Source organism: Trachurus trachurus (genome assembly GCF_905171665.1).
Source record: "Trachurus trachurus genome assembly, chromosome: 6".
Taxonomy (NCBI): Eukaryota; Metazoa; Chordata; class Actinopteri; order Carangiformes; family Carangidae; genus Trachurus; species Trachurus trachurus.
In genome coordinates, this window is record NC_139897.1 from 16,637,038 (window position 1) to 16,653,495 (window position 16,458).

Here is a 16,458-nt window from a genome sequence, read left to right on the forward strand (position 1 = left end):
GATTATAAGAGGGCACGACACCAGTATCAGTTTCTGTGCAGACCACAGCTGTGTAAAGGCACGGCATGTTTCTTGACTGCATGTGTGAGTGTGTGCGCACAGGAAGAAAAGACAGGAAAAAAAGAGAAGGACTTTAAAGAGAAAGATGGTATAAGGTGAAAAAAGAGGTCAAAAAAAGGAATCATGAATTCTGGTGCAACTGTGTTTGTGAGTCATCCTGCTGCTTTTTTAATACAGTAGGAGGAGTGATTCCTCAAGGCAGCTGATGGTCCATGTGTGAGAGCGCAGGTCATCTTTAGGGTCGACTGCTTGGTCTGTCCAGCTGCACACAGAGCCTGGATGATACGTTCTGCTGTGACTGACACAGACACATGTGCAAATAAAAGAGTAAAATGCTGTTAATTACACTGACAATCAAACAAAGTGGATGTGGAGATGCCTGTCCTCTCCATACCATACCAAACACAAATACCTCCCCCTAATGGCCTGCAAATGAATGGACTGTGGTTAAAATGATTTTGCACACTTTTTTTTTTTTTTTACTGTAAAACACACTTTTTTTTTTTATTAAATCTTGTCTTTCTCTCTTCTTTTGTTTTTGTTTTCACAGATATCATGACACTGGAATGCTGCTGTTTCAAGAGCAACCTACGGCGCCCAGACTGCCATAAAGCACAATGTCTCAACAGCGTCCCAACAGCGGCTTCAGGGCAACCAATCCGCAGAAAACCCAAAGCCAGAGTTCAATTATTAAAACAACAATGATATAAACAATGACAAAAAAAACAAGAGACTGAAATCACTCACATTTTTTTAGTCAAACCACAAGGGAAGAAACACAGAAATTAAAGACCATTGCTCTGGAAATAAGATTCTCCACCATCTGTATTTGGTATTCAAATGGACACCGATCATCCCATAAATACCTCCAAATTGTAATTAAGACTTACCAGAGTATAGATTATTAATACTTAGGTTGAGTCAAAGAGCAAACAGAGAAAAAATATGATGTCCACACCCCTTTAGCACATGCCCACAAATCAGGATGTTGTAAATATTGTACAGTAAGCAAACAGGGACATTGATAAGAAGTAAAACTATTGCAGAATAATGTATATAGTCATAAGAATCATACCTCTAGTGTGTTTATATATCCATAAATGTCACATGCCCATTATTCCTTATTTCTTGTGCCCCCCAAAAAAGATTTAGCACAATGATTAGCCAACACGCTCTGTATCTCAATAGGAAGCATTGACATCCACGTAGAGCTAGACAAGAGGAAACTGAATATACAGACATTAATTGGGAAGACACAATATTTGCCATAATAGTGCACTATTGCTTGAATCAGATGCATATGCTATACGTGTATGCTTATTAGGTAACCCTGTCTTGTTAACAACAGGTCATTTGCTTTTTTTTTTTGCTTTTTTTTTTTTACTCTCACTTACGTTACACTTTTAAATAGACTACAGTCGTGGAATAGAGACAACGTGACAGAGTTATAAAAAGCTACAGAGACGAACAAACTTTTAAGAGATTCCTGAATTTGTCCCAAATCTGCTCCTGTCCCCCACCCACCCCCCACTGTAAACTACCACAGCAGAGCTCAACACAACTCAGACTTTTATTTGTATTTTATCAATTGAGTGTATATGAAACCCCTCCCTGTACGGTGTACATGTAGTGTGTTTTAGTCCCCCACAGTGACGTGACACATCCACATGGACTTCTGTGGTTTGGCAGCTCTCTTGTACAGTGCAGTCAGAGTACAGTGATCTTTTATTCAGTTTATACCCAACTGGACCCGCCATCCTCCAACTCTGACTCCTGTTTGGCTAGTCCCCTTCCTCCTCCTCCTCCTCCTCCTGCTCCTCCTCCTGCTCCTTCGTCCGTCAGAGGGCCTGTATGCCTGCTGACCTCTCAGCAACCAGACGTTCGCTCAGCTCCCACAGACTGGCGGCGCTGCTCTGGTCCTGGGCCTGGTTGGACGGCAGGCAGCGGAAACAGTTGTTGAAGTACATGCCTCCTAAGCCCTCCAGCTCCGGGGCAACGGCGCAGTACACCGTGGTGGCCGCCCCTTGTTGCTGCGGACAGAGAAAACACACAGAAGGAGATTCGAATTCAGCGGGCGGATCCTGAGACTGAGACATGGAGACGGCGTCGGCACTGCACTAGGAGACAAATGACGAAGAACTCAGCTACTGACACAAAGACATGAGGACGTGTCCTGTCCAGAGAAACAGAGAGAGGACAAACAGCAAACACTACATCACGACTACATCGCTATGTCCTCTGTGAGACATGCATACACACACACACACACACACACACACAAAGAGAGACTGCGGGACAGAGTGTGTCCACAGGAAAAAGAAAAAAAAAAAGACTCCACGCGCTGTTTCTCCACTCACCCCTGTAAGCCCATGATGACTGGGTCATTTTACCATGGGAACAGCATAACCCCTTACTGTACATATATTTATATACATATATTTATTTATTTATTTCTCTACCCAGTGTGTACAGGACCTCTGGCTTATATGGGACCATGTGAATGCTTCAGATGTATAGACTCACAATGGCAAAAGTGAGAACATGGACAAGAAAATGACTTTAGCTCTTGTTTGGATGGGGGATCAACAGGGAAACCAAGACTATTATGTAAATCCTAAAAGAGCAGGTTTTAATGCCATGGTTGTGAATATGTATATTTCCACATAATGTTCATATGGGTTCAGCCAGGTGCTCAAAGTTGAGTTGAGAATCAGTATTGGAAATTATGTAAGTACAATTCTGTATCTATGTGTTTGAATCAGAAGTTGGTTGTAGCTACAGTAAGTGATATTTTCACATACAATACACAAACACACATACGCCACAAGGCTTTCCCTCCAGCTCTCTCTCGCTCTCACTGAGGCCTCTCTCCCTCATTTTATAGGCGAGTTTAAACCTGAAGATCACTCAAGTGTCAGCCCAGAAAATGACTGTTTCATGTTGTCTAAAGCCGAGACACGCTGTGAAAGAGAAACAGCATTTGGGCGCAACCTGCTAAGTTCTTGGATACACCCTGCCCCATCAGTCAGTAATTAGTAGGGATATTCTTGGAGGAGAGAGATTTCTGTGACATTTGAAAATGAAAGCTGAAACTGCAGCAGAATAAACACGTCAGAGAGAATTACACACATAACCCAACTGCTCAAAGAGGGATCTTTCATGTTGCAGCTCGGGCTAAAAGCTGCTGTGACAGCTTCCCTGCAAACTCTGAGGCTGGAGACGACTTCTATACGGCCACATGAAATGGCTCGTCTCTTTATCTCCCAATGAGAGGGAGCGAGAGTCAGATGGGGGGGCAGAGAGAGTGAGAGGGAACACTGATGTGACGACTGAGGACTCGTGTTTAGCACAGAGCACTGGCTCACACTGAGACAACTCTCCGTATATACAGTAGTCAAACACGGGCAAGACACACAAACATACACACATGCATAATGGCACCACATTACATGCCAACTGTTTGAACAGCTTCCTACAGCAGCTGTGAGACCAATACACATGAAGTGGAAATATCCATCTACTGTAGGTCTAAAGCATTTATACTTTCACATGCAAGTACAAAAATATGCACAGAAATGCAAATGCGAGGAACAAAAAAAAAGAAAAACACAAACACACAAATCAGATTCCAAGAAATATTTTTCTTCATCAACACACACACAAACACACACGCAACCCCTTCTAAGCTCTAAGTAAACTTCCGCCAGGAGGAGCCCTGGTGTGTAACGTCGCAGCAGCAGATTGAGTGTGTTTGAAGTGCAGTGTGATGAGAGAGCTGGTAAACAGCAGATGAAAAGGCAGCATCTCTCTGTGTGCCGCTGTCTGTCTCACCTGCCAGTGAGGCGATAACTTCATCCACATCACATGTCGCCATATCAAAGACAGACAAATGCCAAGCAGTGTCTCCGAGTTGCAGGTTCACACGCGCTCAGTTTAACTCATCTCCCTTGCTTAGGGCATCTGATTTAGCTCGTCTGAAAGCTAAATGCCTTTTAAACTCTACTGAAGATTGCAGTGCTGCAGGCAATGATTCGCTGACGCCCCCTTGAACTTGGCTGACTTTCAGAGCAGTTTGTTTGTGTCCAGTTACCAAACACTGGTCCAGCTTTAAGCTGAAATATTGATAGAAAAAAACTTTCATGTTGATAATCCAGATTTATGTGGCTGAATTTATAATGAAAGCTTCAGATTTTTTTTTTTTTTTTTTCAAAATACTCCCATTTTTTGATTTTTTTTTTTTTTTCCTAAAAAAGAACGAGTCTGTGGAACTGTGTCTTTTCAGGCTGCTGCAGTCCAGTCAGTTGTAAGAGGACACAGCACAAATGTGAACTGTCCAGCAATGTGCTATCTTATTGGTGTTTAGCTCATCCCCCTCACCACTTGACCTTGCGACCTCTATAGAAGATAAAGCTGATGAGATTAGGCATTAACATGCTCAGCCACCCACCACAGCCATCTATCATTGTGTGTGTGCGTGCGCATGTGTGTTTGCAGATAGGAGGCGAGGGGGTGTGTGAGGTAGTGGGGAGAAGAACAAGAAGGGGTTTGCGCAACAACCTTGATGCACTTAACATTACACACAAACACATATGCGTATGTGCATGCGCCTGCACACAAGCACGAACAGATAAACACCTGGGACAATCTACATGAAAGGTAATGTCACCGAACCAGTGTGCGTCATACACATCTCTGGTGAAACAGCCATTTTTTATGCCATGTGAAACTGTAGATTATGCCTGTAAGTTTCGCTGTCTACAAACTGATGGATTTTGCTGTGTGTCTTTCTATCTTCTGCAACTAAATGTGAATCATTACCTTGTGTACAGTAGTTTCAAGGGGGAAAAAAACAAAAAAAAACATCCGGGTAGTGTTTAAGAGTTGTTCTCCATTACCCAGAGCTGTAGACTTGGACCTAAGTTGCAAAAAGAAAGACTTGAGACTTGACATGGACTCATCTGTTAGACTAAGACTAATAAATAACAATATGCAGCAGTTTACCATGTTGCTGGTTACTGCAAAGACTTTCCAGCTGTAGTTATTTAAGCGCAGATACATAATCAATGTGATCAAATTTATGAGTGTGTTGTTCCCTGCCTATTGCTGTGCAAGTGGCCTGTTCAGAAAGCCACTCACATGATCCAAGTACGTATAGCTTATTCTCAGTCCTCCAATTCATGAGAGAGAAATTGGCATAAATTTAGCTTATAAGCATCAACATTTATATTTACATTTTTTTTCTTTAGTGTGAGCTGGGCTTTGAAATCTGACCTCTTAAATCCTCTATAAGTAGTGCTGTGCCATAAGTGAGCACAACCCTAGAGATCTGAAAGACTTAGATGAAGACATGAGACTCGACTCGGACTTGTTTTGAATGACTTCACTTGAACAACAGCTCTGCTACTAATACGGCGATTTGGGGGAGGGGAGAAGATTGAGACAAACGAGGTCCACCAGATCGACCCTAAATCTAAAGTTATCCTCTATGCTAAAAAAATAAAATAAAAAGATCACAGCAATATGACAAACCAAAGGAGCAGGACAATATTAAGTGAGAGCAGATTTTACTTATTTGTCTGTACATCTGCTTTCATGGGTGATAAAACACCCTGAAATACAGAGGAAATCCATCCAAAACACCCTGCAATAAGCTGACTGCAGATAAGCAGCAAAGAGCATGCACTTAGCCTGGGCTCCACTACCATGGCTCTGGAACTGCTCTGGGATCAGATCCAAGTCTTCCAATGTCAGTATTGACTCATTACCCAAGGACCTCATGGACTTGCAATAGAAATGTCCTTGTATAGTGTTACACAATAATCAGTTGTTAAAAACTCCTTATTGAGCGTATTCAAAAGCAAAAAGGGGAAGTGGGGGGAGATGTGATGTTGTTGAATTAACAGTAATATTACTTTGCCGTGTTCTGTTCTGTGTCTTCATCATCCAAGTTGTACTCAGCCATATGAGCTTTCTATGACCCTATGCATGTGACCCCTCACCCCCCACATCTGTAGTTATGACATTGACCTCTCCCTCTGACCTGGATGTAAATAAACCCAGTACTGTAGAGCAGTCTGTTTTTGACCCATCCCTGTACATAACAAACCTGTAAATACAAACAGCTATGCATGCTGAAAACCTAGCAATTCTTTCAGGTACTTTTATAATCCCCAAATTCTCATATGGCATGTGCTGAAAAAAAATAATTATTTAAAAAAAAAAAGTAGAAAAAAAGAGAAAAGATTCAAATTAAAAAGGTTTAAAATAAATGAGTTGATAATGTTGTCAGGCAATATCCTCTCTTGGACAGTGTGTGTAGAGTCTTCCTGTTTTCTTACTCCTGTGGGTGATTCTCTTCCTTTGCCTGTCCTTCTGTGTTTCTGCTCACCATCTGTGTCAGTTGTTGTCAGTTGGCATTTGTACAGCAGCGAGGGTTGAGGCAGAGCAGAGAGGAGAGGGGGGGGAGCATTCACCAGCTGACCTATGTGATGGCACTCCAATTCAGCAGCCGTGCTAAATGTTGGCAAAAACGGACAGAGCTGTTTATGCCTGGGACACAATGTGAGAAGTTTCAGTTTCTGGCATGAACCACAAATCATTACAGCATATGTCCACGCTTGTCATGTGAAGGCCCGCTGAATATGCAGCAGAGCCCAGGGAAACATTTTTGGTCAGAACCATAAATAACTTTTGTTAGACTGCTTGAAGTTTGATAACCTGTCAATCACAGACAAGCAACATCCTGAGATGTGAAGTACCCACTGTGGTGTTCTGTAAGCTAAACACATTCTTGCAAATAACGATTTTACCCTGTTTTAGACACAGACCGGTTTTAGGAAAACAGACATGTAAACTACAGATTTTTTAAAAATCAGATCTATAACTGCTAAAAACACCTGAATTCTGAAGGTACTTGCTGAATGAATAATAATAATAATAAAAAAAACGCTTTTTCTACAATTCAGTGTAAAAAAGGCTACAGCATGCATTAGGAAAGTATTTCCTGGCTTGTAGCCCCAGCAAAGGGATCAGGAGGAGTGCGGTTTTTGCCTCAGCCCTCTGCCCGGCCTCGTGGACTAGCTATCCTGAAAGTGGGACTCAAAGGGATTGTGATTCTGTTTCAGGAATGTTTTTTTTCAAGCTGTGATGTTTAAAATAGATGGAGGTGTCTGATTTTTAATCTGTGCTAAAGATATTTTACATTTAATAAATAATCATTGAAATCATAAACTTCTCTCATGCATTCCTGTAGTTTGTCTCTCTCTCTCTGTGTGTTCGTGTGTGTGTGTGTGTGTGTGTGTGTGTGTGTGTGTGTGTGTGTGTGTGTGTGTGTGTGTGTGTGTGTGTGTGTGTGTGTGTGTGTGTGTGTGTGTGTGTGTGTGTGTGTGTGTGTGTGTGTGTGTGTGTGTGTGTGTGTGTGTGGAGCAATCTTTGCCCTCAGCCGTCGTAACCTCTGCGAGCTGACAGCTCAGCTGAGCGTGCCTGGCCCAGCTGTAGAGGGAATCCTGGGTAATGCGGTCCCCTTAGATAAACTAGCTGGCCCTCCATTCAGCCTGACCACTCAACCAAGAGCGGAGGAGATTAGCACCTCAAACACCTCAGCGCACACTTCAGAAAGCACCCTGACACTCACCCCTCTGACTCCGTGGTGACCTCTGTCACCCTGACCGAGGTGGGCCAAAGGTCACACCAGACAAAAGCAAGAGACTGTACTCTCACAATAATACGATGAATCCAGTAAAACAGTGTGATTGAGGGGAGCGGATTATTCATTCCCACAGACCCAGCAGCAGCAGCAGCAGCCTGCAGCACAAAATAAGTCCATGTTCATATTCTGACTGAGAGCTTGCTGAGACCCCCAGAGAATGACCAGTTATCCTCATCATGGGTCCCCCCAGTGATTAGTCTACCCATGGTCATCTGTATGTACTAAACTCTATTTCATACCCTCCATTAGCCCACTGGCTGATGGCTAATACTCACCTACAGGCAACGTGCTCCCCTGAGGGGCATTAAGGACAGGATGGAAGGACCAGCCTCCTCCCTCCCTGCTTCTCTATCCGTCCCTTCATCATGCCGGCTCAATCACTCTCCGTCTGTCTGCCTTGCCCCCTGCTCCTTCCTCGGCCCCTTCTTTTCCAGATCCCTATTCCCCCTGCAGTCCCCCCCACCCCCCACCCCCCCTCCCCTTCAGCCCCATAACCTAGAGGACTGGGCACACAAAGCCGCTGTAACTGAGGTCTCATGGGTAAACGGTCATAGTAGGTGAGTAAATGGATCTCTTTCCCTGGAGTCCTGGATCACAGATGACACTTTTTCTTTCTAAATAAGTGAGTAGAGTGATGTAGTTGGAGATGAGGCAGAGAGAGAAAGGAGCAGAGGGGTAAAACCATGTAGGAGTGACAGGAACACAACACAAAGCACTGCAGAAACCCCCCTGCGCTATTCCTCTCTCTTTCTCGGCGGCCCTCCCTTTACCCCCTCTGCACCAGATAAGATCAACCAAGTGTCAGTCATCAACAGCCTCCTGTCACACCGTGATTGTTCATCTGTTATGTGTGTGTGTGTGTGTGTGTGTGTGTGTGTGTGTGTGTGTGTGTGTGTGTGTGTGTGTGTGTGTGTGTGTGTGTGTGTGTGTGTGTGTGTGTGTGTGTGTGTGTGTGTGTGTGTGTGTGTGTGTGTGTGTGTGTGTGTGTGTGTGTAAATGTGCCGTCCAATGCGACATCCCTGCATACATTTAATGCCCACATGTTCGGGGGGGAACAATAGAAGAGGAAGTGAGGAACGAGGTGGAGGGAATGCAAAGGACAGGAGGGAGAGGAGGAGGGGAGGCATAACGATGAGAGGAGGGACAAGGAGAAGGAGTACAGGAAGAAGGATAGGAGATGAGGGAGCTAGGACACAAGGCATCCAAGGGGAAAACGACGGGGAGTCAGAAGGACTTGCGCAGCGACTGTGAAACTATCTCATTTTTATCTTGCGAGAGGACTTTCGAAGTGATCCGCACAACCTAATTATTTTCCCCTAATAAAAGCAACATATGCTAAGACAATAAAAGGCCTTATTGGACACCTATTCATTAAAGAGGAGCAGTAAAAGGAGCAGGACTCTGGCACAGGGATTAGCTTTTAAAAGGGCTTTTCTCTGGCTGGAAATGGCCTTAGTCTTCCTTTAGCATGCCCATATGGGTGCATAGCCCGCCATAAAAGATCTGAATTATACATGAGGAGGCCTGCCTGCTTTATTGGCTGTGATCTGCTTTTTCGCTCTCACCTGATTGCGTCAGTGCACGACACTTCAAAGTTTGGACTAAATCACTCTCTGATCGTATCTACTTGTATGCTACAGTACAAGTCATGCAGTTTTGAGTAAAGCAACGCTCCGATGTAAAGTACATATTACTAATGACAACCATTCAGAAGCGGTAAGATGACCCATAATTCACAAAAGTTGGTCAAGTTAGTAACACCTGGTTGAGATTATAACGCATGCTGGTGACTCCCGTCTGACAGTTTGGCACAGTGGAGTCATTATTCCATATGGTCAATGTACTGTAAGTGTCAGTATGTTGTTATTATGAGTGGAGCAATGCTGTCTGTGTGTTGGTATGTGAGTGTGTGATGAGCTGGTGTAATAGGGCCACACACAGGTGTGTGTACGCTCACCTCCTCACTGATGCAGCAGCTAATTGGTCTCCTGCGGCAATCTGACACATTCACACACACATAGCAAAAAAAAAAAAACACACACACACACACACACACACACACACATACAATGTAGTGTGCAATAGTTATATTCACACATATACAAACTGCAAATGTGCATGCACGCGCCCACATACACAGACAGCCCGCAGAGTGTATTTCCAAATGAACTCATTATCACAGTGCCGACTCCAAGTGAAGAATGACACCCGAACAGACTGCTCACACTGTACACACACCTGCTGAAAAGCAGCATAAGAGAAAGTAAAAACCAATGACCAGAAAACTGTAAACTATGAAAGAAAATGCACCCAAGAGCCAAACACCTCCAGAATTCTCCCCCAGAAAAGGCAGGGGCCCACAAACACAATGCAAACATTATGTGTCTTTTTATTACGCTAAGTACCAGTGATGGTAGCGGCCGTCACTCCGATAGCAAACACACACCCAGATGTAACAATACAAAAATCTAACATTACAACTGGGAGGGAAGCCACCATTGTTTAACGGAGCAGAGATACGTTATAAAACTATCACACAAAGCAGCAAGGGGAAATTTCCTTTTAGGCAAACGACTGAAATGGTACATGTTTAAAAAAAAAAAAAAAGAAGTCTGGTCTAAAATGAATGCACAAAAAGTGGGTCTCAAATGGATGTTAGAATAAAAATAAATCAATAAAATCTTTATGTATTCTAAGCTCTTTCCTTCACAGATGACTGATGTTTTTTTATCCTTATTGTTTTGTTTGTTTGCTTTGAAGCTAATCTTCCTCTTTGAGGCCATGGTATAAAGTAAAAACAGTCTTCTCACATTGTCTATCCCGCTCATTTAGCCTCTCACCCATTCTCTCACCCCCCCTCCCACTCCCCCGCCCCCCCATCTCGTGATGGAGGTCGAGAGAGGGATGTTCTGTTTTAAATAAGAAGGCAGCACTGGCCCATTAAACTCTGATAGTAATGATATTAATTTGGCAGGAACGTGTCATTTTCACAGGAGAGCAACTAGCTGAACTGTCATTACGTACGCACGCACGCACACACACACACAGATACACACAGACACACACAGGCGAAAGCATTCTGTCTCATTCGCACTGTCTCTCACACACACAAACTCATCCTCTCTCTCTCTCTCTCTCTCTCTCTCTCTCTCTCTCTCTCTCTCTCTCTCTCTCTCTCTCCCTTCACACACACACACACACCAAGAACACGTCACAGGAGAGCAGCTAGCGGTAACATTATGAGAGAGTTGGAGAGATCCGCTAATGGGATAGATTAGTGTGCCCTTGGTCACAGCGGCTACAGTGGAGTGACTGGAGCTGTGACATATATCCATGTCGCCCCCCTCCACCTCCTGCTTCACCTCCTTTTACTCTCCTCTACTGAACTTTCTCCTGCTCCTCCTCCTGTGACCCCACTCTTCTCTCTTCTTCTTCTTCCACTCATCCCAGCCCATGTGACAATGTGGGCTGTGGAAACTCAGTTGTGATCAAGAAGAAGAGGTTGGCTGGCACATTAACACATTATCATAATTGTTTTATCTCATTATGGATCTTTGTTCATCGAGGAACGTACTAATCAATATGAGTAAAAGTGATGGAAACCATGAAGTAGCTGGAAGCTGAATGGAAAGCTGTAATAAAACACTTTCAGTCAGTGTGAAGTCCTAGGATTTGGGTCAGCTAAACAGTGAAATTGGACTGAGTTGAAGTGGATGCTACAGTGAAAATATGTAGAGTTTTAGATTTTTTTTCTTTCTCTTTTTTGGTATTAAATACATCTAATTGAAGAGAGACACGAGAGAAAACTTACAGTATGTGATGTATGAATCTGCGATCTATATTTGATTTGCCTTTGAGCAGCCACACTGCTGCACTTCTCCAGCTGTGACACTAATAAGACTTGTCCAGTGCCTGTCTCTATAACACTGCTAAATATACTCACACACACTGACTCTCTGGAGCATGAACACACACACGCACACACACACGAACACACACATCATATATGCACATCTACTCACATTCAAAATACTTGTTGTTGACCATCAAAGCATTAAAAACACTAGAGGGATGAGCCAGTGTATTGTGCAGTGTAAGAAGAAACTGAATGTATTTACCTATTTTTATTGGTATGCTGATGCAGTTATATGTGTGTGTGGGTGTGTGTGTGTGCGCGCGCGCAGTGTGTCTTTGTGTGTCTATGCTGACCCCATCTCGGCACTCCTGACCGGTTGAATGCAGGCTGCATAAATTAGTGCTGATGCTCTGCGATGTAATTATGCTGCTGTCAGGACGGCCCCTCTACTCAAATTCATTTTAATAAAGTTGGTCTCCAAGGTTACCGACCGGGGGTCACCTTCGGTGTCAGCCCCTATGGATCGCGCCCACAGAACATTCTCAAAGTCTGCGGTCAGAGTACGGTAACACCTTAACACGACAGCCTGAACCCCCACACACCACAACACAAACAACCGACCCACACGGGATGGAGAGAGGCAGGTGGCAGAAAAGAGGACAGAGGGAAAAAGAGTGGCAGAAATGAGGTGGTATACAGACAGAGAAAGAGAGAGCGAGGAGGATGAAACTGAGAAGATGGGATAGAACATAGAGTGGAAGGAGGAGGAGAGGTGTGGTAGGGTAGAGAGAGAGGTGGGGGCTTGAAGGAATGAATAAAAATGAGACTAAAAGACTAAAAAGATAAGGAGGGAGGTGGGGCAAGGGTAGAGGGACAAGGAGAGGGCAAGGGAGTGTCTCTCTTGGGCAGATGGTGGGGTGTATTCTCATTTGTCCTGCTACAGTGTGTGTGTGCTAACACTAACCTCCGGGGCAGAGCTGCAGCACAGAACAAGCTCTCAATTAGCCAGAAACACAGACCTGCACACAGAGCTGGGCAACTCCGACTCTACACAACAAATAGTTAAACAACCAGGAACAGAAGACACTGCCCCGACGCCAGCTGAATGAAGACTCGTTTAAATTAAGTGTGAATACGGTCCTAATTACTTTCCAATACTATTCGATTATTAATGTGGATAATCATGCCTAATGACGGAAGAGTGTGTGTTCTTCAGGCAGTGTGCAGTGTATCGATTTTGCTCTGAGTTATTGAGGCTCGTTGACCATTCGCAGCAATTTTAGGCATAAAAGATTTAAATGGACCAACTCAACAATCAACTAAAACAATTTGGCAGATCTTATTTCATCAGGAAGACGTGTTTCAAATGTTTCAAAGAGAAGTGCTCTCCTGGATATTCTTAATTAAATGACAAAGTTGACTTGATAAATTCCCTGCTCGTTGAGCTGTAACAGCTGCATAAATTCTGGCTTTCAATGGAAAAATTGGCTTTGTTTTTTTTTTTTCCATCTCAATATTTCTTTTCTACAATTACAACCAGTGCTTAAAATATATATTTTTAAAGTGTAATAACAATAAGCTGAAGTAGTATTGGAAAAAGAGAGATGTTATTAAATTAACACCATTACCCAAGATGTTTAATGTTTGGAAAGACCAATAATGTTTTTAAAAATAATTTTTATGGCAGAATCGTTAATCTCGAAGCCATGTGCAGACATCTTTTGCTTTTTGCTGCTCGTTTCTAAGATGCCATGCATCATCATCATCTTCTGCCTCTGTCTGTACGACATTATTACCCTTTTTACCCCGTGCCTGGAGATGCATCTACTGTAGAGAATATTGAAATCTCAGTGTGTGGCTGACCAGATCCACACAAACAAAGCCCTCTTCTTTGGCCTGCAATCATTCAGTGTGTGAGAGTGTGTAGCCGAGCTGTGTGAGCCGGGGTGACTTTGACTGCCTGTGTAATAGTTACAGCAGCACGCTTTGTTAGCTGCAGGTAATTTATGGTTGAACTGGCCTGATAGTCTGATACGATCGACTGCCCTGACTGTCTTTACCAGCCGGCCCCAAAGACACAGAGGAAGACTCTATCTGAGGAGGGAAGGCAAGAAAGAGACACAGAGGGAGAGATAAAGATAGGAGGCTGCAGGGCAACTTGAGCTGTTGCTGTTGGACAGAGAGAAGTCTGAGTGTGGACTGCTAGATGCAGAAAAATAATAAAGCAAAAAAAAAAAAAAATGAATGTGACAAAAGCGTAGCGGCGAATGAGTAATGCAAGTGAAAGGCAGTGAGAGAGTGAGAGAAATTAAAGAGTTGCAGAGCAGTTACGTTCACAGCATCTCTCTGGAGGTGTGCTGAGAATTAGATTGCATTAAAGACTGACAGTCCATTCATCTGAACCATAGCAAGAAGGAACATTTAGTTAATTGAATGATTAATAAATTCAGCTCGCTCACACTATTTCACTCCGGCGTTGGCTTTGGATAAAAATGTCTGCCAAATGGGAGACGTCATATATCACTTGTTTGAAATCCTTTGCCTAAAACCCACGCTGAGCATCAATATAACTTGAACTAGTCCAGCTGTGTATACTACAAAGTAGGTGCGATACAGAGGATGCAATGCAATGAGCTGTTTAACCTTGTGCTACGGTGGCCTGTCCGTCTTCCTCCCTGTTTCACCAGGAGAAGACCATGTTTCGGCATGTTGGGGTTTTTCACCACCGGCTCATCATTACTTGGTCTGAGAGACAGAAATCCTTCAACAACCAACCAGCACCTGTCTTTCTCATGAGGAGCGGGTGCACCAGTCCCCATGCCCACTTTGCTACACCTTCCTTCCTTGCTTAATAGAGACAGGCACAGACCCTTGCTCTACATATACCTTTCCCTCACCTCCTCCTCTAATCCAGTTAGGCACGACCATCCTCGCCCTTCTCTCTCCTCCCTCATACCTCTCTCTTTAGGATGGGCCACTCTAATCTGGTCTGTCAGGCCAACCAGGTCCCTGACTGCTGTTCTCCTTTCATCTCCCACCTTCAAACAGAATGAGGATGCTTTCATAAGGCGGGCTGAGTGACAGGTAGGGCAGTCAGGTGGAGACAGGTCCCTGATATGGACAGGCACTTTGTCCTGTTTAAATACACTAATGGGGGATAAGAGGCCTGTCACAGGGACAGGTGGAGATAGGACGGGACAGAAGACACAGACACTCATCTTTACTTATGGACGATTTATGAATGCAGATATAGGGATGTGCAATGTATTACATCAGATAGAAGAGGTTGTGGTAGAGGGCAAGCAACTCCAGTCTCACATTAACTCTTTGGGTTTGTTTCATCTTCAGGAGAAAGGCTGATTTGACAGTGTTTCGTCTCGCATAATGATGTGAGGTAAAAGCAAATTTCAAGCTTGTTTGCCTTTGGAGGCCAAAAAAAAAAAAAAAAAAAGCTTCTTAGTTAGCCTCAACAACTGACTGATGTCTGCAAACACGGTCCAAGAGCGGTGTTTCTCTTATTCCTGGGTGGAACACTCCAATTTCAATGCTACATTAACACACAAATCACTGGTGAACATACACACACACACACACACACACACACACACACACACACACACACACACACACACACACTGAATCACAGCTTACACACCCAGTAGGCAGGCTTTTGGATAGATGGCACCTGCATACGGGAGGAGAGGGCACACAAATAGGATTCGAGAGTGGCGGGGGGGGTGTGTGTGCGGAGGTGGCGGGGTGGGGGTGAGTCCATAAATAGGATTGTGTAGGAAGCAGGGCGAGCTAAATAGGATTGTAATGTACAGGAAAGGATGTATAAATAGGATATGAGAGTCAGAGCTGTGTTCTCACTAGTTCCACGTCCCTGTGGTATAGGAGTTCTCAAGCACGGGCTTGTGCCACGCATGCATGTGTGTGTGTGTGTGTGAGTGTGTGAGTGAAAGTAAAGGCCATTAACGTGGAGGCTAATCTTGAGGCACCTGTCTCCTCAGGCAGAGTGTGACCTCCACTAGCCAGGTTCACCCATGTTTGTCCTCCCACCCCATTCCTCACCTCCTCCTTCTCCTTCCTCTCCTCCCTCTCCTCAATCCTCACACCCCTTTCTTTTTTCATTTCCACTCACTTTGCTTTTCATATTTTATATATGAGATCGGTGTTGTTTTGTTTCTCTCTCTCTCTTCTTGACCTCTTCGAACAGGTAAACTGTCACTCTAGCTGCGTGTACACTGCTCCCCCCCTCAAGAGAGGTCGATGGTCACAGCTCCGTCTCCCCCCCTCTCTCTCTCTTTCTCTCTCTGCATTTGGGGTCAGTGGGCTTTGGGAGCTGTCAGCTCGGTGCTGGTGTCTGCTGGCTGACGGACTAAGGTCAAAGGTGAGGGGTCAGGAGTTAGAGGGCAGGACGTGACCCTAAAGACAAACAGCATGGGGAGAGAGTCGTACCCCCGAAAGAGCCTGTCATTCTCCACACAGGGGGTAATGTAGTGTGAGTATACATACGGTGTGTGCATGAATGTGTTTGGACCGCTCATATTTACATGTCGATGTGCTTTTTTAGAGACAAAAAAATATTCAGACTGCCACTGTTTGCACACTCCAGTGCTCTGAGGATTTGATTTCAAAGAGATAAAATAACAAAACGTTCAAAAAAGATCATGGGGGTGACCATTAAAATGCATATATGCACTATTTAATGGACTATAAGGGCCCTAGTTTGGTGGCGCAGGTGGCGCAAGGTAGCGCAGCCGGTGTAATGCAAGTTTCGACCAGCGCAGCCTAGCGCAAAATCAGATTGGCAGATTGGTAGATCGCGCTG

General features: G+C 44.2%; 2 protein-coding genes across 3 annotated transcripts in view; one reads left to right on the forward strand and one right to left on the reverse strand.

Annotated features, from left to right (window-relative positions):
* Nucleotides 1-1,571, forward strand: part of LOC310988049 (transcription factor Maf-like) — a 42,777-nt gene extending 41,206 nt beyond the window's left edge. The window contains exon 4 of one of the 2 annotated variants that reach the window (XR_014595469.1): nucleotides 611-1,218. The gene's annotated coding sequence lies outside the window, so the exon portion shown is untranslated. Of the gene's footprint in view, nucleotides 1-610 lie in introns of both variants that reach the window. The other variant, XM_083974540.1, reaches the window with a different exon arrangement.
* Nucleotides 1,418-16,458, reverse strand: part of wwox (WW domain containing oxidoreductase) — a 129,022-nt gene continuing 113,981 nt past the window's right edge. The window contains exon 9 of the mRNA XM_083974537.1: nucleotides 1,418-2,090. Within this exon, the coding sequence (XP_083830663.1) occupies nucleotides 1,899-2,090 (192 nt within the window). The 3' untranslated portion in view covers nucleotides 1,418-1,898. The remainder of the gene's footprint in view (nucleotides 2,091-16,458) is intronic.